This window comes from Vulpes vulpes, chromosome 2 (assembly GCF_048418805.1).
Source record: "Vulpes vulpes isolate BD-2025 chromosome 2, VulVul3, whole genome shotgun sequence".
In the NCBI taxonomy this organism is placed as follows: Eukaryota; Metazoa; Chordata; class Mammalia; order Carnivora; family Canidae; genus Vulpes; species Vulpes vulpes.
The window spans coordinates 16,803,977-16,828,415 of NC_132781.1; the positions used below are offsets into that span (position 1 = coordinate 16,803,977).

A 24,439-nucleotide genomic window follows, 5' to 3' on the forward strand; every position below is an offset into this window, starting at 1 on the left:
CCCCCCACAACTGGTGATACGTGGGGCAGGCTGTTAGCGGCTGAACTATGTCCCCCCAAATTCACATGCTGATGTTTTAACTCCCATTGTCTCAGAATGGGACCATATTTGAAGACAGGTCTTTAAAGAGGTGGGCCACAATCCAATATGACAGGAAGGAGAGACTGGGACAGAGAGGCACCCAGAGAAAAGACCACGTGAGGACACAAGAAGGCTGCGATCCACAAGCCAAGCAAAGAGACCTCCATAAAACCAGTCCTGCCAATACCTCGATCTTGGACTTCTGGCCTCCAAAACAGTGAGGATATACATTTCTGTTTTATAAGCTGCCCGGTCTGTGGTCTTTTGTATGTCAGCCTCAGGAAACTCATACAAAGGGTGACAAGAGACAGGAGGAGGAGGAAGAGGTCCAGGTTGGTCCCCACCTCCCGTGACCTTAGGCCTTTGGAAGTTCATGTTTCTCCACCTTTAGGAAACCCAACAGTTTCCGGAGCACTCACTTGTCCTGAAGAACAGTTGTTCAAAATAGCACCCCCAAATTCCCCCAGATCCAAGGCTTGGAGAGAAACCTGAAAAAATGTCCAATGAACGCCAGAGACACTCACCTATAGATGGGTCGTGTCACGTTCTAAACGCAAGACAAGTTGGGGAACCTCTGTGGGTGCCTCCACTTTGAGAACTCCTCAAGTCATGGAGAAACAACCAACCTCATAATCTCAGATACTGTCTGGTCAGCAGAGACTCAAACAGGGAAGGAAAGAACCAGTGCTTTCTCTCCCTTGAGCAGGGCGCTCACGGCGTGGTGGTGACCCCAAGACAGAACTGAACCATACCGTCTTTCCTTGAAGAGATCCAGGAGGGACCCAGGTGCTGTGTGCTGCCCCAGGTGTGGGGGGACCCACACCCCTCCTCCCAGGGTCCTGGGGCCAGCACGCTCCCAGCCAGCCCCTGCGTGTGCCCTTACCTTCCCACCTCCTGGCTGGTGCTTCAGGTTTTCAGTGGAGCCGATCTTGGATCTGACGTTCTTTAGGTCTGGCATGGGCACAGGGGCGGTCTGCAGGCGACTCTTGGCTGCAGACGGCGACTTGGGTGGGGTGCGGACCACCGCCACCTTCTTGGGCTCCCGGGTGGGTGGGGTTGGCAGGGACGGGGTGCGGGAGCGGCTGCCAGGAGTGCCCGGGGAGCCGGGGCTGCTGTAGCCACTGCGATCCCCAGATTTTCCAGATTCACCTGGAGAGAGAGGAGGCAGTGAGGCTGGTGCTTGGGGTGAGTGGGAGCTAGAAAAGGCCTCAGGGGCTGCTGCCCGTCCTGAGGGCCCTCTCCCAGACTCAGGGCTGGTGAGGCAGGTGGGAACAAGGTCAGGAAGCTCAGCTAAGCCAGCAGGAGGCTGCCCCTGGTCTCATTTCTAGAGAAATGTCTCTTCTTCCAGGCCTTGTTGTGTAGGGACAGAGACTCCGTTTCCCAGGGAAGCAACAGAGTGGTCACCAAAGACCCTTTCCCGAGGGGACCGACTCTACCCCATGGCCCTGGGGTCAGGGCACAGAGTCTAATGAGCCATGTGGTCTCAGATGAGTCACTTTCCCTCTCTGAGCTTACGGGTCTCAGCTGGAACCTGGAAATGATCACAGTGCCTGCAGGGAGGGAGGCCAGGCACGGATGCGCGTAGATGTGCTTTGGAAAACTCAAGTGCAAGTCTGTGCGGCTTTTCCCTGAATAAAGGTGACATGGTGACAGGACCAGGGGCCACCTGTGTTGGATCTATTAGACCCTTTACCCCCTGGGTGAATTCTAAGCCACTCAGCATGTTCAAGGCTCCATTCCCAGCAGCCCCCTGCACCCCCTTCCCGGCCCCTCTGTGGTATGTGTGCTCCAGGACGGCAGGCCTGCTCCGTCCGAGTCCACCTGTCCTGAGCTCTCCAGACAAGCCACGCCACCTCGGGCCGCCCTGCCCTGCCCTGCCCTCTCTGAGAACTCCCTTCCCCCTACACTGATGCATGGTGGAACCTGTACCTTCCAAAAATTCCAGGAAGGCGGCTGGGGCTGCTCTTTCCCCAACAGACTCAGTCCTGGGCTCCTTCTCAGGCTTCCATCCTGCACTTCCCAGGGCCCCATACACCCTACAGTTACTATTCCATGTACCCCATGAAGCAGCGTTTCTCCAGATGTGGCCCAGGGACCCCTGTGTCAGAATCTCCAGAGGCTCAGGTCAGGACCGGGACCAGGAAGATGCAGATTCCTGGGCCCATTCCTGGTGTGGGCTGGGGCCCCCACTACTGGCTCCTCTCAAGTTCCCTGGGAATTCTTGAGCATCCTTGAGTCTCAGAGTCAAGGATGCTGTGCCCATGGGAGGGCCTGGTTCTCCTCCGCTCTGAGCCCTACTGCCGCCTCCAAGCTTCCTGGACACTCCGGGCTCTGCCCCAGGAACCAAACAGGGACCTGCAGACCCCAACCTGGAGAAGGGTGGCCCCTGGTTGGAAGCGCTGAGCAGCAACAAAAAGGCTACTTCTCTCATCAAGAGGAGAGTAAGCACTGTCACTTGCAGAGCTTGAATTTCCATGTCTGCTGGATGTTCCTAATGTCGTCAAGCTCAAGTCCTGGCAACAGGACTAACGAAGTTTTTTCTCCTTTTCCACATAGGGAAACAACAGACAGGGCCTCTGCTCCAGGCTCAGCGTCCCTGACCTCTGCTCCTGCTTCCAGGCACACAGGCTGACCGCTGGACTTAGGGCGGCTACAAATCCTTTCTGTGCCACTAAACTGCAGATTGACTTTAGGCAACTCACACAACCTCCTAATCCTGTGTCCTCATCTGGAAAATGGGGAGCGTGGCCACAGCCTGCAGCACCAATTTGCAGGCTGGATGTGGTATCAGTGAAAGTGTCCAGTGCGAAGTGGGGAGTGCTCACAGGGTGTGTGTTAAATAAATGCCAGCAAAGGGGTGCCTGGGTGGCTCAGTTGGCTGAGTGTCTGCCATCAGCTCGGGTCATGATCTTGGGGTCCTTTGATGGAGCACCACATCGGGCTCTCTGCTTGGCAGGGAGTCTGCTTCTCCCTCTCTCTGTGCACACTCTCTCTCTCAAATAAATAAATAAAATAAAAAATAAATAAATGCCAGCAGGAATTTCCCACCCACACCTGGGTCCGGGCCTCCAGCACCCACAAACAGCTGGAGACATGCTTCCTCCCTCCCCCCCCCCCCCCCCCGCCCCAGAGCCTTGGCACAGGGACAGAAAGGTCCATCAGACAGACGGCATCCGCGTAAGCCACACACAAGAGGAGGGGCAGGATTCTGACGGTTCTGGGTTCAGTTTCAATGTGTGAAACCCACGCTTCAGCACAGGTCCTCTCTGCTCTCCAAACCTGAGCCACACACAGCCACACGCGAACAGCGAGTGCCTCACTGGGCAAAGCAGCCCCAGAATTACCTCGCTCGGATTTTGCCCCCGCAGGGGGTGGTTTTCTCTGCAATTGCTTGGTAGCTTAAAAAGAAAAATCCACAGAAAGTCTCATTATAATCAAGCTTAAACAGGGCCTCGGTGAGCTCTTCTGCATGCTGCAGGCACCGGCCAGGCCAGACGGCAGAGGTGAGCCAGGCGGGGAAGGTGTTCAGAGAGCAGGTGCCCTGGCTGGCGGGAAACAGGGCAAGGTGGCCCACAGAGATCTGTCCACCCAAACACAGGTAAGATCCAAAGAGAAGTGCACATGCTTTTCCCAGTTATGACTCCAGTTGTGGGAGCCAACTGGCTTAGCGCCACATGAGGAAAAGCAGGATCAAAATCATTTATAAAATCCAATCACAATTCTGTGAATTACCGTTGTATCATAGGAATTATATACAGGAAGAAACCATCCAGTGGCCAATCATGAGCAGCCATCCTTGCAGCCACCACCCCAGGGCAAAGGAGGCAAACACCACCGCGAAACATGCAGACAAAGGGCTGTGAGCTGCTACTCTAGGGCCAGCGCACAGCAGAGATACCACTGAACCGGTCCAGGGCTCTCAAGGCCTGTACAAGATCCTCAGGTGCCTGAACACCACCCCAAAGCCAAAGAGGGCCTGATGCCCCCTGCGTTGTGCAGAATCCAAACCCCCTTGCCTGGGACATGGCCCTTTGGGGCACTGGGAAGGAGGAGCTCAGCCTGTCTCCCATCCTCAAAGAGGGCCTCTACTCTTTACAGCCCCACTGGGAGCAGAATCACTCCATGAAAGCCTGCCTGATACTCAAAACCACCTGGGTTTTATTCAAAGGAGTGCAGGAAAAAAGGCACAGCATGCAGGTGCTCAGCCGAGATGCGCAGGTCCTGCCAAAGTGCTCACTCCAGCAAGTCCCACTGTTTCCAGAGACACAGAGCCACCACGCATCTCACTTGGGGACTGAAAAACACCTCCCAAGGCCCCAGGACTTGGGGTCCGAGAAACTCAGAGCATCCCCCTCTCCCGCCACTCATTAGTCACGCGGCTGCATTCTCTTCATGCTTGAAGTGAGCTGCTTAGACTTATTCGTGCAAATGCTTAGGGCCTTTGGTCATTGCTCAAAAGTGGAGATTCGATCTCTACCTGGTAAGATTGGCAAAAGGATTAAGAAGAAAACGAGCATTGTGGTGCTTAGTCAGCTACTGGAAGTGATTAATTGCCAGGGGTCTTCAAAGAGAAGGATGGCACCTACTAAGAGATTCCCCCCAGCCCTGGATTCCAGAGAACATTCCTCTTACCGCCCGGTGGGGTCTTGGGGGAGGGCGTGGTTTTCGCTGGAATCCTGGTGGCATTGGCCTGGCCTTTCTGGCCTGAAGGGGTGGCTCCCCGGGGTGTGGCGATCTTCGTTCCAGTTTTACCGTCCGCCCCCTGTCAACCGAAGCACGGTACAGTGGTTTTTACGACTGGGAAAGGCTACTATCACCTAGAATCAATGCCAGCCCCACTCAACCTCCTTGACTCAAAACGAGGCTAAGATCCGAATGACCCTTTGCCTATTACTAGATGCAACAAATGTCTTCCACGACGTCATGGGTTCAAGGGACACACAAACCCATGGCTCCACCCAAACACCAAGCGCCCTGACTGTTCCGAGAGGAGCTGCTCACTTGAGTTCTCACCATGAGTTGTGCTATTGTGTTTTATAAAAAGGTAACAGAGCTTTTCGTGATGATCGGGCTCATTATCGGCCCAGGGCGCTCAATGGGCAGGACCTTTTCCGACTGCTCCGTAGGGTTTATCACACTGATGGGGGGGGGGGGGGGTTCACCAGAGGCCCGCGGAAGACACCGAAGAATCTGATGGTGAGTGCTGGCAGAGCTGGGCCATTCTTTTGTTCTCCCCAAACAACCCTTAGGTTTTAGTGACTCCTGAGCATGCTAAGAGCCCCTGGCCAGCACCAATCAGCAAACGGGCCAAAGGCTGCGAGCCGCTGGTGCCCAAGCAGTCCGCTGACAGGGCTCAGTTACCGGGTGTGACCTTGACACATAACACAAACTCAGAAAAGAAACTGACATTCACCAGGAATCACAAGATGGTTCAGCGGGAAGTGCCCTTGTGGGACAGGCACTGCCACTTGGTGCTGCATCAACCCCCATCGGGGCCATCTGGAAGCACTCCCAGTTACCAAAGGTACTCGGGTAGGCGGTGATTTTCAAACCAGGGCCCCCTCGGGTGCTGTGGGGGCTGCCATGAGGGAGCTGAGCAAAATAGTGCCATGCCCCCCATTTCCCATTTCAACCAGAACTGTCCTTGTTCTACGTGGTGCTTCTAGGTAATAGCTTATCTGAAGGAAAGTCTCTGTGGCTCAAAACAACATACATCTGAAAACCGTACTAGAGCAGCCTGATTCTTTTCAAAGGTGGTTTCCTTACCTTGGCTTTCATCTCCTTTGCTCCAGAACTGCCAGTTCGGGGTGTGACAGAAGAGACGTGTTTAGGAGAGGAAGATGACTCTGGGCACACGGCGGGGCTGGAGGGTTTGATCAAAGGGTCTGAGCTACCAGGAGTGGGGCGTGTGGGGCTAAGGCAAGGCCTATTTTTCAGGGTTTTAGCAGAGGAAGGTGTGGATGTCTTAAACATAAACATAAATAAAATCAAAATAAAAGTCAGCACATGGGGGAAGGAAACAAACTGAAAAAGGATAGTAACTAAAAATAAACAAGGCAGGTAACAGCTTAAAGCAGTGATCTCCAAACTGTCTGCATCACGTACCCTTATCCATCCTTCTTATCCCTGAGGTCCGGAAGTGGCTACACATCCTAATGCCCCTGTAGTTATTTATCAGCTAAGTACATATACCACAATGCCAACGTATGATGTACATTATAAAACCTATAGAGGACAGAACTTTTAAAAGAGAGGAGAAAAAAATGGATAGAAGTTTTAGAATGTTCTTTAGCTCACTGGATCTTCTTGTGCTGCACCCCGCCACTTTGGAGACCACTGGTTTAAAGGTGTTTCACGCCCAAAGAGTTAATGAAGATCGCCAAAGCATATGATTTGTAGGATGTTTTTCAAGAAAACATCCCCAGTGTGTCATGGGTCAGAAGGGCCCCGCTTTCTGCTAAATTCCAGGTGAGGAGCTCCTGCTGTCCTGCTAACCCTTGGCCTTCTCCTGCCACACTGAGAGTATCATACTTGCTAAAATCAGGATGGTGCCTATCCCACATCTTAAAGATCCTGCCTTATACCTTAGGTTACATGTGCACACATACGCACACACACACACACACACTTACTGATTAAAGCCTCAAGCAAAACTAACCATAACCTTCTCTGGTAAATCCTAATCTGGCCAACGTTCACTCTTGAACACATTCTACCTTAGGAAATAGCCTGCAGGAGGGTGGCTAACCCAACAAGAGGTGGTAGTGCTGGATGACCTCATGGACGGAGCTGTCCCTTTGTGGACAGGGAAGCCGATGGACAAAGGCTGGCACCCATGGTTTGTCCTAACTGGCTCTGGGGGACTCTGACAGGGAAGCATGGTCCTGGCGGACGAGGAAAGCTGGGCGGAGGAAGGGTCATACCTTCAGCCACCAAACCGAGTGGCCGAGTCCAGAGGTATTTCAAAGAGGGAATCAGAGCTACCAAGCAAGCAGTCTGACCACAGGCTTCATTAGGCTTCTTGGGTTTGTTATCCCACAAACCCCCACCAAAAAGGCCGAGGCTCTCTGTGCGACCAACATGGAAGGAGGAGGGCCACGGGGTGGGGAAGGGTGTGGGGGAGGGATGCAGGCTGATGTCCTGCAACTGGGGACAAGAAAAGTTGGGGGTGGGGACTCCTCTTACCCTGGGTGCACACGGGCCCCCTTCTGCTGGCAGAACTCCCCACCTGGCTCAGGTTTGGGAAGGATCTGACCCTTTGTCCAGGGCAGGGACACTGTGCCCACGTGTGCAAATGAATGAATGAATGGAATGCATGCATGCATGCATGGGGCTGGGATTCCTCGGATGCATATCATGACTGGCTAGCAGCCCTTGCTATGGCTTCACACGTCTAGGGCAGAAGCCCCCAAGTTCCTGCAGAACCCTCAGCTGCCTCACCAGGTCTTGCGATGGCAAACCCTGACTTTTTAGAGGGGAGGGTGTCACAACACGTGCTACCAACTCCTAGAGCCACACTCCGCATCGGAGGAGCCCATTAGGGCTCTGGACCCAGGGTTTAGGACCCAGATGTTTTAGGCAGAATTCATATTGGAAATTTGAGATGCCTTTACGAAAAATAGGTCTTCATCTGGGGGTCACAGTAGGGTGTTCCTGGGGAAACTCTACTGTGTAGTTATGGGAGAATTTTCCAGGATGCAAAGTCATTAAAGGAGGAAACTATTGCTGACAGGAAACACTGGTTCTGGATGTGCTTTCTGTGGGAGCAGGGGCTTCATCCACTGGTCCTCAGGTTGGTTTTTGAAGTCTGACTAAAGCTTGCATCAAACTGGTGCCTTGGCCAGATTTCAAGATGGTGTCAAGTGCATTGCTGCCCGCTTGTCCACTTAGCAGTCTGGGCGTGTATCAGCTTTCCCACCCCCCATCCTTCCCACCGGACGGCAGCCCCACTTGGAGCTCTGCAGCAACCAAGCCACCTGCCTAGAGTTCTCAGAACACATATCACCTCTTCATGCTTCTGGGCTTTGCTGTGCTGTTCCTATTCCTCGGAACGCTGTTCCCACCCCTGCCTCAGCAACCCTCCTTTATATTTCCTTCCCAGACTGCCCCATAGGTCCTCTCTTCTAGGGCTTTTCCAGAACCCTCCACCTTAGGTTAGAGGTCACTTTCTTGATCAATGCTTCCTCAGCCACCTGAATAAATGGTATTTTCTATGCACTTTCCATATGTGTGTGTACATATACGCAGCCTGGATCTGCAGTGGGAAGTGTAAGGTGTGCAAAATTCAAACTTTATTGCAGAAAATCCAAATGTATCTTTGTTTACTATGAACATCTCATTTCAGCTATGCTAGTGGAATTGCATTTAGGAGCATTACTTCCTTAACCTGCTGACCGCTCTTCTCTGGCATAAGCATCAAGGTGAGCAAATGCTGGAATTTTAAAAGTTTGCATGAAGATACAATGCATTTTTTAAAAATGACAGTCATCCTTCAGTGACAGATGCTCCCCACGTGTTACAAATAAAAATTCAGATAAGCACAGCCTCTTGGTAAATCTGACGTCGGCAGAGGTTTGTGTTTTCGTCAGCTTACCTTGGCTTTTTTGTCATCAGTTCCAGTCCCATCTTTGCCTTTACTGACCATGCGAGCTGATAAGATATAAAATGAAAACACATGTTATACCCATCTGCAGAGCTTATGGAAAGAGCTGGATATAGTTACTCTGATTTCTCGGGATCAGTACAATGGGTTTTGTTCAGCCGGGCTTGGTGGAAACCCAGTGGATTTTCTTTCCCCTTGAATCTGTCTCTTGTTGTTAGTATCAACACAGCACACTGGGGTCACTGCTTGGAGCACCCTGACAAGAGGGGAGAGCAGGCTGGCTGAGGGTGGGAACATGCAGAAGGGGCACAGTGAAGATTCTTCCAGGCACATGTGGGCACAGAGGCCCTCAGGGAAGGTAGACAGTGAAGGCCCCACCTCTCATAGGCTCCTTCCCTGGAGGAGAGGAAGCTACGCTCCAACCCCCTACTCAGGCTGTCACCCAAGGGTCAGGGCGAGTGAGGTCCCTTCCCCTCACTATTGGGAGCTAAGGTCTCCAGCCCCAGCTGCCCCACCCTCTGACAAGCCTGGTCCACCCCTGACCCAGAGAGGAAGGGTCTTCTCACTGCCTACAGGCCCCTCAAGGGGACTAATCCTTGCCATTTTCCCAAATTAGCGACAAACCAGTTACCGTCAAACATTTTACAGATAATCTCTTGGAGTTTAGAACCAAACCACTGGCAGCTTTTGTGTGTAGAAAGCCGCACGCCCTGGTGAAAGCACGTGTCTACCAGCATCCTAATTCATCCTTCCCTTCTGTTGACATTCGTCGTTGAAAATTCATGATAGATTTTCGTTCTTCGTTTTAAAATCATATTCCCCCTGCCGAAAGGTCCTGCGGCCTCCTGGAGCTTCACGCTGGCTAACGGAGACTGGATTTCTAGAACGACCTAGATTGATGATCTAGCCCAGACATTGTCACACATCACTGCACAGCAGAACCACTGGGACACGTTGATAAAATACAGATTCCTGGACCCACCTGAGGCTCTGTAAGCTTAAGGTGAGGCTGTAAAATGAATATTCATTTTAGTAAGAGCCCCAGGTGGTCCTGCTTTACATCTTCTGCCCAAATCAACCATCACCACCCTCATCACAACTTAAAGCCTCTGCCAAATCCACATTAGCCAGATTGGGTACTATTGAACAAGTCCTCCTCCAGGAGATGTTAGCAGGTTGGATCAAATAAATTTGGGGAATCTGTACTCTGTGTCTTTCTGAGAGGGTCATAATGTGCATTAGAATGTTAAAGGCTCTGACAAGTCCTGCTGCAGCAAAACTTGCTTAACTTTGCTTTGCCTGTTTTTCCAACTTAGACCACGGAACTCCTTTCCCCACTGGAAACATCAATAGCAAATACTCAATAAAACACCATTTCAGGAAACACTGTTTTAATCTGTCAAATCATAGTTATTTGTCCCCTACTATTTGGAATTTAGGATATTTTAAAATAGGATGTGGTTTGTTTGTTTTTTTTTTTTTTTGGTCTTAAATTTTAATACAAGTTCCGCTATCTACAACATTTCAAAGTTCTATCTACAACAATTCAAGGTTCAAAGTACTTGACAAGTAGCATCTAATAAAAATTTAACAGATGTTTGCAATTGGCAGCTCAAGTGGCATCGATTTCTGAACCCTGTGAATAATCCCAAAATGCTAAAGGTCTTCAATGTACGAATGTACCCTTGAGGCCTCCTCATCTCCACAGAGACCCCCAACACAGGAGAACCTCCCCTACCATTTTTCCAGCTCCCACAGGGCTGCTGTGATTGAGCAGGCTGGGGCCGAGGCCCCAGCACAGGGGTTCCTGGGGCCCCCCCAAGGGAGGAAGAGAAGATTCAGATGGGAACGTTTTTTGCTCATTGTCTCTCCTGCCACAAGGTAGGGCAGGTAGGGGTGGGAACCATTGGGCCGAAGGCTCAGCATGGGCTCTTGGCTACCCCAAATGCTTGTGTATGTGTGTGTGTGTGTGTGTGTGTGTGTGTGTGTGAATCACCCGCTACGTGGGATGTATTGTCCACTGACAAGAGCAGCAGAAGACAGGCTCCTGCCCTCTGCATCTCTGGGCTCTTAAGTAGGGCCCACTTCAGAACCTTCCAGAACCCTGTTCACTGTGCTGAACAGGGAAGAGTATGACTTTCAGTGCAGACCCAGGTGGCCTTCAGCAATTTACTTTATCTCTCTGTGCCTGTTTCCTTGTTGGTAAAGTGGGGCTAATTATGTCCTCTTGGAAGGGTCAGGAGGGTTTGAGACAATGAATTTAGGGCCCATGATAAGCCCTCAAAAGCGGACCAGCTGTTACCCGCTCTGTGGAGGGCGGGCCACCAACTAACCACCCGTGGGCTGATGGACTGTTGTGGATGACTCGAGTGGCTGGAGAAATGAACAGGGTGGAAAGCACTGGGCGGGGTGTTGGTGACATGCAGAGTGGCGGCCAAGCGTGAGAGGAGCACGTGCCGGAGCCGAGGGGAGGAGGAGGCTGCAGGAGGGTGAGCGGCAGTGCCCAGGTGGGTGGTTTAGTGGCTAGCCCTAGGACCTCGGGAGCAGCAGGAGCCAAGGAGGGAGCCGGAAGCTCAGTGGCAGTGCCCGCAGCCTGGGTGGCACACGAGGTCACCGGGAAGGAGCGAAGGAGCTCAAGACACAGACCTTTGAGTTGAGGGACCCGGCTGACGGGCTTCTCTGGCAGAACAGCTGTGGGCTGCTTTTCAGATGGTTCTGGAAGGTCAGTCTTTTTTGTGTCCTCTCCCTCAGAAGGGCCCTGGGGCTCTCGCTCCTCTCCGGGGGGCCCTGGAAGGGCAGCCCCTTCCAAATCCACCTCTGAATGTCCCTGCTCCTTCTGCACGTTGGCTTTTATCTCCACGTGGAAGGTGAACTCGGGGGGCGTGGCCTGCCCTTCCACCGTGGGCCCTGCGCCGGGCCCGGGGGGCTCTGACGCCTCGAGCTCTGTGGAGACGTTGGAGAGGAAATCGACAGGGAGGCGGATGGCACCCTCAGCTGAAAAACCGGGGAAGCCAGGGGCTCCTCTGGAAACGGTGTCGGGGGGTGGCCCCCCTCGGGTTGGGGAGCTCTGCGGACCCGGGGAGACCTGGGAGGGAGGGGAGTCCTGGGGCGAGGACTCATCCACATCGCGGTCTTCGTCGAAATCCTTGCCCCCCCGCCTCTCTTTGTCATGGTCCCCCTTCAGAGGCGGCCCCTCCTGGCACAGGTCCCCCAGAAGCTGGTGCTCCAGCAGCTCCAAGCCGTGGCGACTTCCCTCTGTGTCCTCAGGTTCCGTCCCCGAAGGCTGCTGTGTGGCCTCCCTGGGGCCGTAGGACACATGCTGGTGGGGTTGACCTGGGGTGCCCGGGTGGGCAGCCTCACCTCTATGGCGCCCTGGCTCCCCGAGGAGGCTCTCCTGGACAGCCTTGTCACTCCCAGACTCTGTCTGGAGACATCCAGGGGAGGTGGGCTTCGGAAAGGCCAGACCCCCCGTGATCCCATCCCCTGGCTTCAGTCCCCACTCCTGGTGGGAGTCCCGAGGGCCTCCTGTCGGAGCAGGCGGTTGGCAGATGGGATGATGCTGGGGCTGGCAGGAGAGCACCAGCACGGGGGCCTCTGGCCGTTTCTCCCCCAGAGGCAGCAGGGAGACCCCAGAAGCTTCTCTGCCGTGTTCAGGCTGATCCTGAGAGCTAAGCCCATTGGCCAAGGGCCTCTCAGGTACCTCCCTCTGCTGGCCTGGAACTCTCAACTCCTCTGGGTTTGAAGAGGCATCGGTAGCAAAAGGTTGGCAAGGACGCATCAATAGTTTAAGAGAGAGAACGCACTCTTGAATTAAGAAAAGCACATTTAAACAGCATCGTAAGCCCAACTAACAAAACGGAGTGTGTGCTCTGGGCTCATCCTTGTTGCTTCCCTTTGCTCATGATGAAAGTGCTGTTGGTCTAACACGACTCACGGGGTGATGCTGATGGGCACCTCCCCTCTCTGGGCCTCACTTTTCTCATCTGTTAAAGGGGTGCTCAGACCTGGTGACCTCCAACGCCCCATTTAACGCCAGGGTTATTCCTCTGCCTGTTGTGGGCTCTGGGTGGGCTCAGAGCATGTCAGCACATCCAGGGCTGCCAGCCCCGCTGTGGGGCTGCCTTGTTCCGAATCCATTAGGCTACAGATGCTTCTCCTTCTCTCCAGCGACACTGAGCTTTCTGAAGAGTCTGGCCTCTAGATAGGATCTGGCTTTGATACAGTGAGGACACCCTTTTCTCTACCTTTCTCTTTGTTTCCCCTTTTTGCAAAGTAAAACCAGCAGATGCCCATAAACCAACCCTGTCTTAAGATTTGGAAAATGCCCAAATTTATCATCATTAGGGCTTGAGTCTTTGCTAACAGACTGCCATAAAGTTCCTATAAACAGAAGCACAATTTAGATTTATCCGGGTCACGGATCATGGACGGACCTTTTGCATAAGTTGAGACAGATGACAGTGGTAATAAAGGGTCCTGCATGGCAAAGACACTGCCAGCCAACAAGGCCACTGCTTTCATGGTTACACAACTAGCAGCTGGTGGAGGGAACACTCACTCCTTCTGGCTCTTTGGGTGGTGTTCACGTGAGCCCTCCTTAAAGATCCTGACCGGGCACCTGGGTGGCTCAGTGGTTGAGTGTCTGCCTTTGGCTCAGGTCGTGATCCTGGGGTCCGGGATCGAGTCCCACATCGGGCTCCCTGCATGGAGCCTGTTTCTCCCTCTGCCTGTGTCTCTGCCTCTCTCTCTGTCTCTCATGAATAAATAAATAAATAGAATCTTAAAAAAAAGAATCTGACCATGTATTAAGGACTGGAGAGTCACACTCTTTGATACTCCTAATAAACATCCTCCCCTTTTTTTTCTTTTTAAATTCCTAACCTTCAAACCTCCCGTCTAGTCTAGTCGCAGCAGAACAACCTACACAGGGGCACCTGCGTGGCTCAGTGTGTTAAGCGCCTGCCTTCAGCTCAAGTAGGGATCTTGGGGTCCTGGGATTAAGCCCCACATGGGGCTTCGTGCTCAGTGGGGAGTCTGCTTTTCTCTCTCCGTCTGTGCTCATTCTTCCTCTCTTTCTCTCCTCTCTCTCAAATAAATAAATAAGATAAAACTACCCACACAACTCCACAGCTCTCTTCTAAACAAAACCTAAAACCCCACAGATGCAGGGCATTGGAGGAACTGAGAGGAGGGAGGCAGGGAACGCACATGTGCCTACAGGTATGTGGTTGTGGACATGGCTCATACGTGACCGCCCTCTCCCCTGACATGGTAGAGTCTGTGTAGCTGCCATCAGCTTACCACTGAGAAGCCGACCACAGCTCACCTCCACCCCCACCTTCATGCCAGGGCCTCACGCTCATGATCTCATTCATTTTATGTTCCTAGCATCAACCACGGTGCCCGCCCCGCAGCGATGATCAATAAAGGAATTCTGCATGGGTGAACTGGGGTCCGGAAAATATGCTCATTGCTGCTTCCCACAACGTCTGTGGGCACCTCACTGGGGCCGTCTGGCAGTCTCCAGGAAGAACAGCCTGAAGAGCCCAACAACCTGACAATCTGAGCAGGTGCCTCAACACCATGACATCTCAGCAACCAACTAGTGCAACAGACCAGTCTGAGTGCATGGTAGGTGCTAGTCTTTACATCTCCTTTGCAGGCTGGGTCTCCTTGTCTTCTGGATAAAGCTTTCCTCCTAGAGCTTCCTAGAAATCGCTTGTGGTCAGGATATTACTATCCTCTGATATACCGTAAGACTGTAAATGATCCTCGTGGAAAAAGAGGCAAAGGCCCACACATACATAGTAAACACACCTTGAAAAGTCATCAATATTTGATTGTACAGTGTGTGTTATGTCTTGACTGAACATAACTAACATCATGCAATTATACTTTTGGAGGAAGGAGATGGGCCAGGAGAATATTCTATTCAGTTCCTAGAATACTATGAAGTGTTCAGTAAGAAATACACAAAGCAATCATCTGGGGGCGGGCGGCAGGGTCCACGGTAAACAGGATCTGGGCAAACAGTGTGGAGGTTTCTGGACTCGGGATAAACTGTCCTCCCGCACATCACCCTCAGGAGGTCCAGTCCTCGAAACACAGGAAAGGTCTACCACTCGGTGTGAGCAGGACATGGGTTGGGCCTGCCCACACCTTACACTCAGCTCACTGCAGTGCCATCCTGAACCATCCTTGTCTATCGTAGGTACCTCAAGACACGGGCTGCTGGAGGTTTGCCTTCTGCCACAGGAACTACAAGATCTGGCAACTGGGCTTTTGTTACCTGGCTCTTTCTAAACCTGAAAACAGACTGTGGGCCTTTGGCAAATAAGCTGTGTTCACGAATGTGTCCAAACTTCACACCGTTTCACTGGAGGGAACTGGCCTTTGTCAATTTGGGCCAGCAGTCCAAGGCATGAGGTGTCAGCTTTGGGAGCGGAGGTAGAAACCTCCATGTTTGCACAGATTTGGTGCCAGATTCCCACTGAAAATGTCTATCTGGTGTTCATCTTTATACATGATTCTAGGCCACTGATGGAAAAAATGTAAAAATTCAGTAGGCACAAAAATAAAGTTCCCACAAAACATTTTGGCCTGGTCTTCTCATTGCATGGAATATGTTGCAGGGGCACAAGGATATAGCCTGCAATTTGTAGGAAAATTTTGTAGAGAAATTTATAGGAAAGAACTGGAATCGGGACACGTGGGTGGCTCAGCGGTTGAGCATCTGCCTTCAGCTCAGGGCATGATCCCAGTTCAGGGATCAAGTCCCACATGGGCTCGCTGCGAGAAGACTGCTTCTCCCTCTGCCTATGTTTCTGCCTCTTTCTCTGTGTCTCTCATGAATAAATAAATAAAATCTTTTTTAAAAAATAGAATCCACTTTTTCCTCTGGAAATAAATGATCATTTCCAGAGGTTATAAAAGCCTCTAATTTTACCTACACTGAAAACTGCGGCCTAAAACAAATAGGAACCAGGGTTCTAGTTATTTAACACACAGACTGGGGTTCCCCCTAACCTTGATTATCCTTTCTAATATTTTTTGAAGCTCTCTGTAAGCCTAAGAATGAAAACACACCTCTCCTTGCCACATGAGCTGAGAACATTAGCCCATTATGGGGCAATGACCCTGCTCACAGAGGTAAATAGTTAAGCTTCAAAATATCCTCAAGAGACACACTTCTTTGGGCTAGATACAGTACACTCTCAAGATCATTGATGCCACAAGCGATAGAAAACGAATCTAGAGGTCTCCATTTATATCAGAGGTCTCTGTTCCCTGAGACAAGGAATCTTTAGGATTTATAGGTTTAAGTTCTTAAAACATTTATACTAAATGATTACAGAAAGTTGGTTTCCTCGAACGTGGCTGTTTGGGTCCCTGAGAAGAAAATCGCAATAAGGTCTGAAGGTTGTATAGAAGAAAGTTGAAAAGAAATTGCTTGGTGGAGACATGGTTGAGGCTCTGTTCCCAGGACAGGCCAGAGGGTAGCCTGCAGAGGAAATTATATTCCGTGCATCTCTGAGTTTCTGTTGGACATTTTTTCTTGACTCCCCACCACATGGCTTAGGAATAACTCAGAAACTGTGTGACATAGGGCCTGGGTACAAATTCTCTTTATAAGGTAGAACTTCTCTAAGCATTGCCATCTCCCTCCTCCCAACCCCCAAGTCGTGGTTGGTGATTCTAGCCCACTGACCTTGAGTCACATGTCCAGCAGCTTGGTCTTCCAGGTTGGGGGTGTCTCCAATGCCTGCTTCTTCAGCTGGTTTAGGTGTCAGCACATGAAGAAGATATAAGCACAGACAGTTACTGTTTGCCAGAACCAAAGCTCTTGCATCTTCCGGTATCTTTCCAAAAACATTTAGGAAAGGCACATCTTATGAGTACCATGGGGCTGTACCTCTGGCTCTTTGCAAATCTTATTGCTGGGAATGTGGATGAAAGCAGGTTACTAAGTGAACCCCACCACACCCACACACCTTCCACATGACCAAGATCCTGTAGGAAAGACCTTCTCCACAGGGGGCCCAGGGTCCCGAGTGCCTCACTCAACAAAGACACACAGGATGGGTGAGGATAGAGAAGCAGCTTGCTGCTCAGCCACTGACACCAGAACCACATCTGAGTGGCAGGTGCACTCCTGACCCCAGCCAGGGCTCTGGGGGTACTGAGGGTACAAGGAAGCAGTAGTTGTGGGCTGTGGAGTCAGGCTGGGGCTCACATTCAGGCAACACCATCTACTTAACCTCTCAGCCTATTTCCTCATCTAGACTCCCAAGGTGATGATACCGCTTGCCTCGTAGGACAGTAGTGAGGGTTAATACAAGAATTTGTGTGAATGTGTTTAGCGAAGTGCTGGGAATGTGGGAGGAGCCCCAATTGTTCAGTTTCTTTTCTCCAGACTACTGGGCAAACCCCTCTAACCACATGCTAAGAGTAGGTGCCACCTCGTTAGAGGGAGGTCAACAGTGGCAGTGAGTAGCTTTTAGGGTGTCTTGGGCTCTGCTCAGGGAGCCACAACTCACCCCAAATGAAGAAGACCACATCTTCCACAGCACCAAAATCAATCAGCTTTACTGCAATGCCAGTTTTTGCCCCAAGAAGAACCAGGACATCAATCCAGGACAATGGATACAATCGTCCAGAAGAAAGTTTATAAAGCAAGTTGGCCACATTTTGACATGCACTTGCCTCATGACCCTAGAAGAACCAACCTGCCCTGAAGGATGGTGTCAGGGAAGCCACCACCCCTAAGAAAGGCCTACAAGTTGCTCGCTGGGCCACCAGTCTTTTCTCCCAGTCCTGCGATATTTAAGCTTTTCCACCTCAAACAGAAATGCCAAGTTACCAGCGTGGGCCTACCATGGAGAGGATGATGAGGGGAAAGAAAGATTTCTCTGGGTCACTGGACAGCTCCATGATGGCCTTATAAACACCTAGCCTGTGGGCTGTCCCAGAACAGCTGCAGGAAGGGTGGAGGGGGCTGGCAGTGGGCTCCCCATCTGCCAGATCATAAACATGACAGCCCTCTGGGCCCCCACAAGCTGATACTGTGTCACCCATGAAGTCAAGTGGTGACAGTTCCACGTCATTTTACAACAGCCAACTGTCCAGGAGATGCAGCTCCAAGCACAGATTTGGTCTGAATTTCTTTCTTTCTTTCTTTTAAAGATTTTATTTATTTGTTTATTTATTTATTCATGAGAGACACAAAGAGAGAGAGAGAGGCAGAGACACAGGCAGAGGGAGAAGCAGGCTCCTCGCAGGGAACCTGACGTGGGACTCGATCCCAGAACTCCAGGATCAAGCCCTGGGCCAAAGGCAGACACTCAACCGCTGAGCCACCCGGGTGCCCCTGGTCTGAATTTCTGACGAGGCTGTGGTAGAAAAGCGTAGAGTGATAGTAAGTCCAGCCAAGTGGCATAGACCCTGGAGATAGAGAACAAGTGGGACACGTTGGGGGGACACTACTGCTGTGGCCCTGGGAAGTCACTGCACTCACATGCCAGTGTAGGACTGCAATATCCTGGCCCTAGTGCAGGTCAGATATTGGAGATCACTGATAATTCTGATGCCCTACCAGTTCCCAGCAAGGGAGGTGCTCAGAGAAGCCAAAGGGAGTGAGTAGGGTGTGGGACTGTGGCTGGGCCACCACTTTACTACATGGCAGGGGCTCCCATCCTAGCAAGGCAGGGATTCCTACAGTAGGGTAGCCATACTGCACCCCCAAATGGACCTCAAAGTTTCATTGGCGCACCAAGATGAAATGTTGGCAAATGTGACCTGCCAAAGCAAAGGCTAAATTAAGGTAACACATTGTCCAAGACGATAACTGGAAAAAAGTCCCCCCAGTCTAAAACCTCCCTACCTCACTGAGGATGTAAGGGGTAGAGAAGGTGGCTTGGGAGTATGGAGGACAGCTACATGGCCACCTCCCATCTCAATCCCATTGGAAGGGTTTCAAGGTACCACTCAGAGACACTTGGTGTGTGTCCCCTGTGGTTAGTGACATGGCAGACGGCTGTCAGAATCCCAAGTGGAAAAACCAGGAGAGATGACCCCATTTACGGGCAGAGCCAAGGGGCGTGGCTGCTGCCCTGGGGTCAGTCTACAGACCGCATGGTTGCTTGGGCAAAGAATGCCCGTGTGTCTCCCACAGACCCGAGCCAGGCCCAGGGCAGCAGTAGCGTAGAGGAGCCTTAGACCATGGCTGGAAGGCCACCAGGAGAAGCCAGCTAACCTCAGCAGAGTAAGGCTGGAAGTGGATCTTCAGATTCCAAGGGGCTGAGGGGAGTGGAATGTCTGTCGGCAGCAAGTGTAGAGGAGGGACCTGCAGGGGGCCGGGGGGGTGGGGTGCATAACTGAACGGATGGGCTGGAAGAAGACCAAACAGGGGCCCACGAGAGAGAGTCAACTTTAACCAGGGCAGAGAGCGTGAAGCCGGCTCACACAGTGCCAGTCCAGGACGAATTTTCCTGCCTCCTGTCTCCTCCACGTCCCCAGCCCCTGAGGGGAGGGCTGCAACCCTGGATGGCCTTGGGCTACTGCACAGAACCGGACACACTAACCAGCACTCGCAGATGGCGTTTTGCAACAGAGGAGACTACAGTACTTCTGATTACCTCGGAGTGATGACCAAGTCAAGGGTGGGCTATGGCATTCACCTGGGAGGGGAAGGGCTCCCCTCACTGACTCAGCTCTTTTGGGAGAGGATGGGGTGACAAAAATCAGGTTATCCAAGATCTCACCCCATGAGTCAGTCCATGGCCTTCAAACGACCTTCACAGTCCAGGATGAGGTGGAGAGGTAGAGAAGGATCACCCCCTGCTCTATCCATTTCGAAATACCAACTCAGGAAGCAGAAACTACTTTGACAAGTTGGGGGTGCTGCTGGACCTCTGCTCGGGTGTTCTCAACAAAAGGAGCCCCAAGAAAAGGCTGTAGTTTCCCAAATGACTGCTGGGGGCACCTTCTTTAGGAGGAAAAGAGGACTCCTGTGTGGGGACATTTCCCTTCCTCTCTATTGCTAGTGAAACCTGGTCCAGAATTCTTTTTTTTTTTTGGTCCAGAATTCTTCTGCCTTGTTGAGCACCCTCCAAATCACCATGCCCACAGCTGAATCTTTACGTGAGCCTGAAGAGGAGGACAAGACGGGGATGACAGCAAGTGCTCTGGGCCGAGCGAGCCACTTCCTGAGGGTATGGGCAGCTCTGAGGGCCCCCAGCAGCCCTGAGGTCACCACTATTTCTGGTCGGTGCCCTGCCTGAGCTACTCCCATAGTCTGTGTGGGCAGGACAGTCTGGTCATGCCTGTTTTGTGCAAATACATTTGAAAAGACAGTCCCAGACATGGATGCTAGATCACAGGCTGAACTCAGGGGCTATCCCATTAAGATCCTCCGAAGGTGTGGGTCAGTCATCTGGATCTGCCACACACTTGGGTGTCCCTGCCCACTAGGAGGTGACTGTCACTGGGCAGAGTCCCAGCAGGAGTGGAGGACTGAGCTGGGTGTGTATGTGAAGAAGGCAGAAGCTTCCACAAGCCCTTCTCAGAGGACCTGGGAGAGAGCTCGGAGCTGATGTGCTGGCTGAGACGGGAGAGGAGCACTGGAGGGAATAGAAGGTCCTCTGTCCTCGGAGAGGCTGGCAGCCACGGAAGCAACAGAGTATCAAGGCACCAAATTCAGAATGACCCAAGATTCCCAGAACCCGGCATCCACCCATGTTGCTGCCTCACTCGGGGAGACCATCACCCCTATCTGCACCCACTTCTCCAAGCAGGGCAGTGGGGCACCCGGCAAGGGTCTCTTCCACCCCGCCATGAGAGTCACCCTCACCTGTGGCTCCTTCTGGGATCTCCATGGGGGGCTGAGCGGCCGCCTGCTCGCCGGGGGTTCCCTCATCCACTAAGGGCGCTGTCACGTCTGAAAACCGAGAGTCGCCTTAGGGGGGCTAGGATGAGCCAGGCCAAGCCCCTCACCTTACTTCTGGTGTTGGAAGCAGGCAGGGGCCAGGAGGCAGGAGGGGACTCGGCGGCATGCAAAAAGCAACACCACAAAGCAGAGCCCAGAGCCGTGCTCCTGCCGGCCTGTCTCCCCAGGAAGCACATTAATATCCTGCCTGTGGTACCGGCTCATGAGATTCCAGGCCATCTGCTGGGGACAGCCCCCATGTAAACACTGCAGCAAAAGGGACTGTTGGGGGTGGGCCCAGGTGCTTTTAAAGAAGAAATGTTGAAAATCAGAGGATCCCTGTGAGGCTCTGAGCAAGACCTGTGTCCTCTGGGTCTCAGGTTCCTCACCTGCGAAATGGGAATATCATTGCCAAGTGGCCTGCAAGTTCTCTCTCGGCTCGGAGCCCCCTGTCCCCTGAGCCCATGATTGATGGTTAGCAGCACAGACTCCCCCGTGGGACAGTGAACAAGCTGGTCCTGTCCAGAGTTGGGTGCCCGACAACAGGTCTCCAGATGGCCCACCTTCAGAGCACAGGCCAGAGATAAACCCCGCCATCAGGAGTGGCTGGCGGCCTCTCATCACGGTGAACATTTCCAAATCACTAGTCCTCCCCGAGCACTGCCCTGGCACTCTCCCAGGCTGTTCCAGGCAGACATAAGGAGTTGTCAGCTTTGAAAGCTTTCCAAGAGCCCGAGTCATTTTAGTCAAATGGAATCCATTTTAATTACGGTTGTCTTGGGAGCAAGCAGAGCAGCCTGGCAAGGCCCAGCCCCAGCAGGATCCCCTTTCTTGTGGGGTGGGAGGGGAAGCTCTTGGGGCCCACACATGTACAGGATCCAGAGTGCAGCAACACTTGGCTGGAAGATTCTTCCAGAGTAATGTTGATGGGAGGACTGAAAACCATGATTTGGGAGGCTGCCATGAGGTCTGGTGTTAGGGTTTGAGGACCTTCGCGGGCGGTAGCAACTTGCAAAACTGTCCTAACAAGATCAGCGGGAAATGTCTTGCATCACCAGCTCTAAGAAGGAGAGCAAAGAGCATTCCGCCTGGGTATTCTCCTCACTGGCTGAAAATCACGGGGGAAGGGCCACGTCCACTTTCTCCCCCACAGATGCACCCTTATAGCCAGCAATTGGCAGGCACTTCAGTCACTTTCTGAATTCATTCAAAAGTGGACACTTGGGGAGATGCTGGACCAGGTTCTCATCCTGTGATAGCCTCCAAAGTCATAGGCAGGGTCAGGAGAAGTCCTGAGAAGTCTCCTTGGGGATGGATGGAGAGATGGAAGGCCAGATGCCACAGAGTGGTTACTCAAAAGCCATCCTCAATGCCCCTCTCCCATGATTTCTCCAACTAATAGGTCTGAAAAGCAAAATGTTCCACATTCCAGCCTCCCCCTTACAGCCAGGGGTGGCCAGGAGTCTCAGCTCTGGCCAATGAGACGTAAGTGGAAGCTAGCTGGGGCTTAAAGGAAAACTCTTGCTTTCCTAATAAAAAGGAAACACATTTGGTTTCAAGGCCCCTTTGGCCACTTCGCTTTGCTACTTTCTTCCTGCTCTGAAGGCAGATGTGATGCTTGGAAGTGCAGCAGCCATCTTGTAACCATGAAGGAACAATCCAACCACTCAGGAGGGCAGAAGATAGAAACAGAAGAGCACTGATGACACTGGGAACCTGCTACCCTCTAAACATCTTATTATATGAGACAAACAAACTCTTCATACCTATGCCACAATTAGTTGGGTTTTCCATGATGTGAAATCAAATGCAGTCTCAACTGACACAGAGGGGAAGCAAGAGCAGGTGGTCAAAATCGGGACCAAGCTGCTCTTCAGGGAATACATGAGGAGCTTTATAGTAACCTGACACCAAACATCTCGAGAGGACAGGTTAGATGTGCTGGAGCTAATACCCTGGCCAATGTCCAGAGGATGGGGCCAAGGCCAGAGCTCAAGGAATGACGGATACTAAATCAGACCAGTCCCAAAGTGTGAGCTTGGACAGGTGCACTGACCTGGCCCCTTCCTCAGCCAAATGGCTGTCCTGGGACCTGGTGGCTCATGAGAGAAGAGCAAGGTAGATCAGGGCTTCTGAAGGAATGTGGGGAGGACAATAGACATGGAACAGGGCTTTGTGGGGCTGTGCTCAGGCCCCACTCTGCCACAGATCCCAGCCTCTCCAAATGTGGCTGCCTCAAAGCACACACACGACGAAGGTGCCCAAATCTGGCACTGGTGAGCAAGGCGTCAAAGCAGGGCTTGGCTCCCAACATTCCGGGGCCAGAGCCCGTCCTGCAAAGCACCAAACAAGCATGTCTCTAAGCCAGAGGGAGAGGCGGCAGTGAATGCAGCCAGGAAGGGGGGCACGCAGGGCTCAAAGCATGGCTAAGCGCAGGCTGGAGGTATGGAGTTGCTATCTGAATGAAGCAATGAGAGGAGAGCCCACCTTCCGCCGTCGGCGTGCTCTTAGCATCAGAGGTTTCAGAGCCCGGTTCCTCAGATCCATCATCGGCGGGGGTCTGCAGGGGAGATTCTGGAACATATACAATGAGCCCCTCAGAATGGCTGCCTCTCTCCACCCCTCCTTTGGGCTTCAGGAGGAAATGGGGAGCAGTGTCTTTCAGAGCTGAAAATCACCTATCATGGAACCCAGGTGGATGGGACATGGCCACATGATGAATTCACAAAGGGGGCCAATCCCACTCCCACCTCGACACCACTGTGTCCCCACACCAGGATCATCAGGCAAAGATACTTGTTCCTGGGCGAGAGGAGAAACTGCCTTTTAATCAGCAGGCGGTTTCAGAGGCAAAAGCTCTTGTATTGACAAAAGGGCAGCTGATACTACAAAGCCAAGCTGCAAATAAACCCACTGTGTGTCTTTTCTGATGGAGAGGTTTATGGGAAATCACCACCACTCATCGATGACAAGTAGACATCAGGAAAACACTCAGATCCAACTCCTTCCTCTGAAAAGGAATAAGCTCAGGGCAGACACTGTCCCTTCTAACTGGACATCCAGTTGTGTGTCTGGACTTCACTGAGCATCTTTCATAGAAAGGTCTCCAAGTACTGACCAACAGGACTCGAGTCACACCTGAAATGTCAGCCACAGTTACCCACAAGAAAATTGTCCTTTCAGAATCCAGAGCCAAGGAGGCCCTGCTAGGCTCCAGGAAAGCCACTCCACCTGAGGCGGGGGCAGCCCTGGAGCCAGTTTTCAGGACAGGGAGGCTGCGAGGCTGGTTTGTGCACGAAGGACCACCCCCACATGAGAAAAGGCGAGTGGTGTTCAATTGTACTGTGAGATCAGACACCCTTTGCTAACTGAAATGCCAGCACTGGGTCCCCAGCCCTGGGGGTGACCATAGAGCCAAAGAAGGGCTAATTTTAGACAAATTTTCAGCGCACACACAGCAATCTGGTCCTGGGGCTTGCAAAAACCTGCAAACTGTCTTAAGAAGGCTTTAGACAAAAGGTGAGGAAGCATCTGCAGAGCGTCTGCTGGGTTTTGTTATTACTAACCAGCCCTGCCTGTCCGAGCACAGGAGCATATGGCATGAGAGTGCCCAGAGCAAGCTTGCCCCAAGCAGGCTCCCCTGCTCTGTCGGAGCCTGCCATCCTCATCGTTTGCATTAGCCTTGTTGAATTTCTTGGAGGGAGGGAAAGAAGGAGGTAGAAGCCTCTTCTGAATGTCTTATCTGGAAGGTATAAGAAGTTAACCCATTAACACCTTTTAATTTCTTATGGTGTGTTTTTCTACCTGTTAACCACCGTCACCTCACCACCTGG

General features: G+C 52.2%; 1 protein-coding gene across 15 annotated transcripts in view; it reads right to left on the minus strand.

The window, feature by feature from the left end:
• Positions 1-24,439, minus strand: part of MAPT (microtubule associated protein tau) — a 100,272-nt gene that overhangs the window by 19,505 nt on the left and 56,328 nt on the right. For 2 of the 15 annotated variants that reach the window (XM_072746943.1, XM_072746944.1), the window contains exons 3-10: positions 23,094-23,180; positions 20,532-20,618; positions 16,392-16,457; positions 8,675-8,730; positions 5,848-6,045; positions 4,714-4,843; positions 3,426-3,479; positions 965-1,230 (exon numbers count right to left, since the gene is read on the minus strand). In XM_072746943.1, the coding sequence (XP_072603044.1) occupies positions 965-1,230; positions 3,426-3,479; positions 4,714-4,843; positions 5,848-6,045; positions 8,675-8,730; positions 16,392-16,457; positions 20,532-20,618; positions 23,094-23,180 (944 nt within the window). Of the gene's footprint in view, positions 1-964; positions 1,231-3,425; positions 3,480-4,713; positions 4,844-5,847; positions 6,046-8,674; positions 8,731-11,329; positions 16,458-20,531; positions 20,619-23,093; positions 23,181-24,439 lie in introns of all 15 variants that reach the window. The other 13 variants (XM_072746939.1, XM_072746938.1, XM_025999513.2 and 10 more) reach the window with 9 other exon arrangements.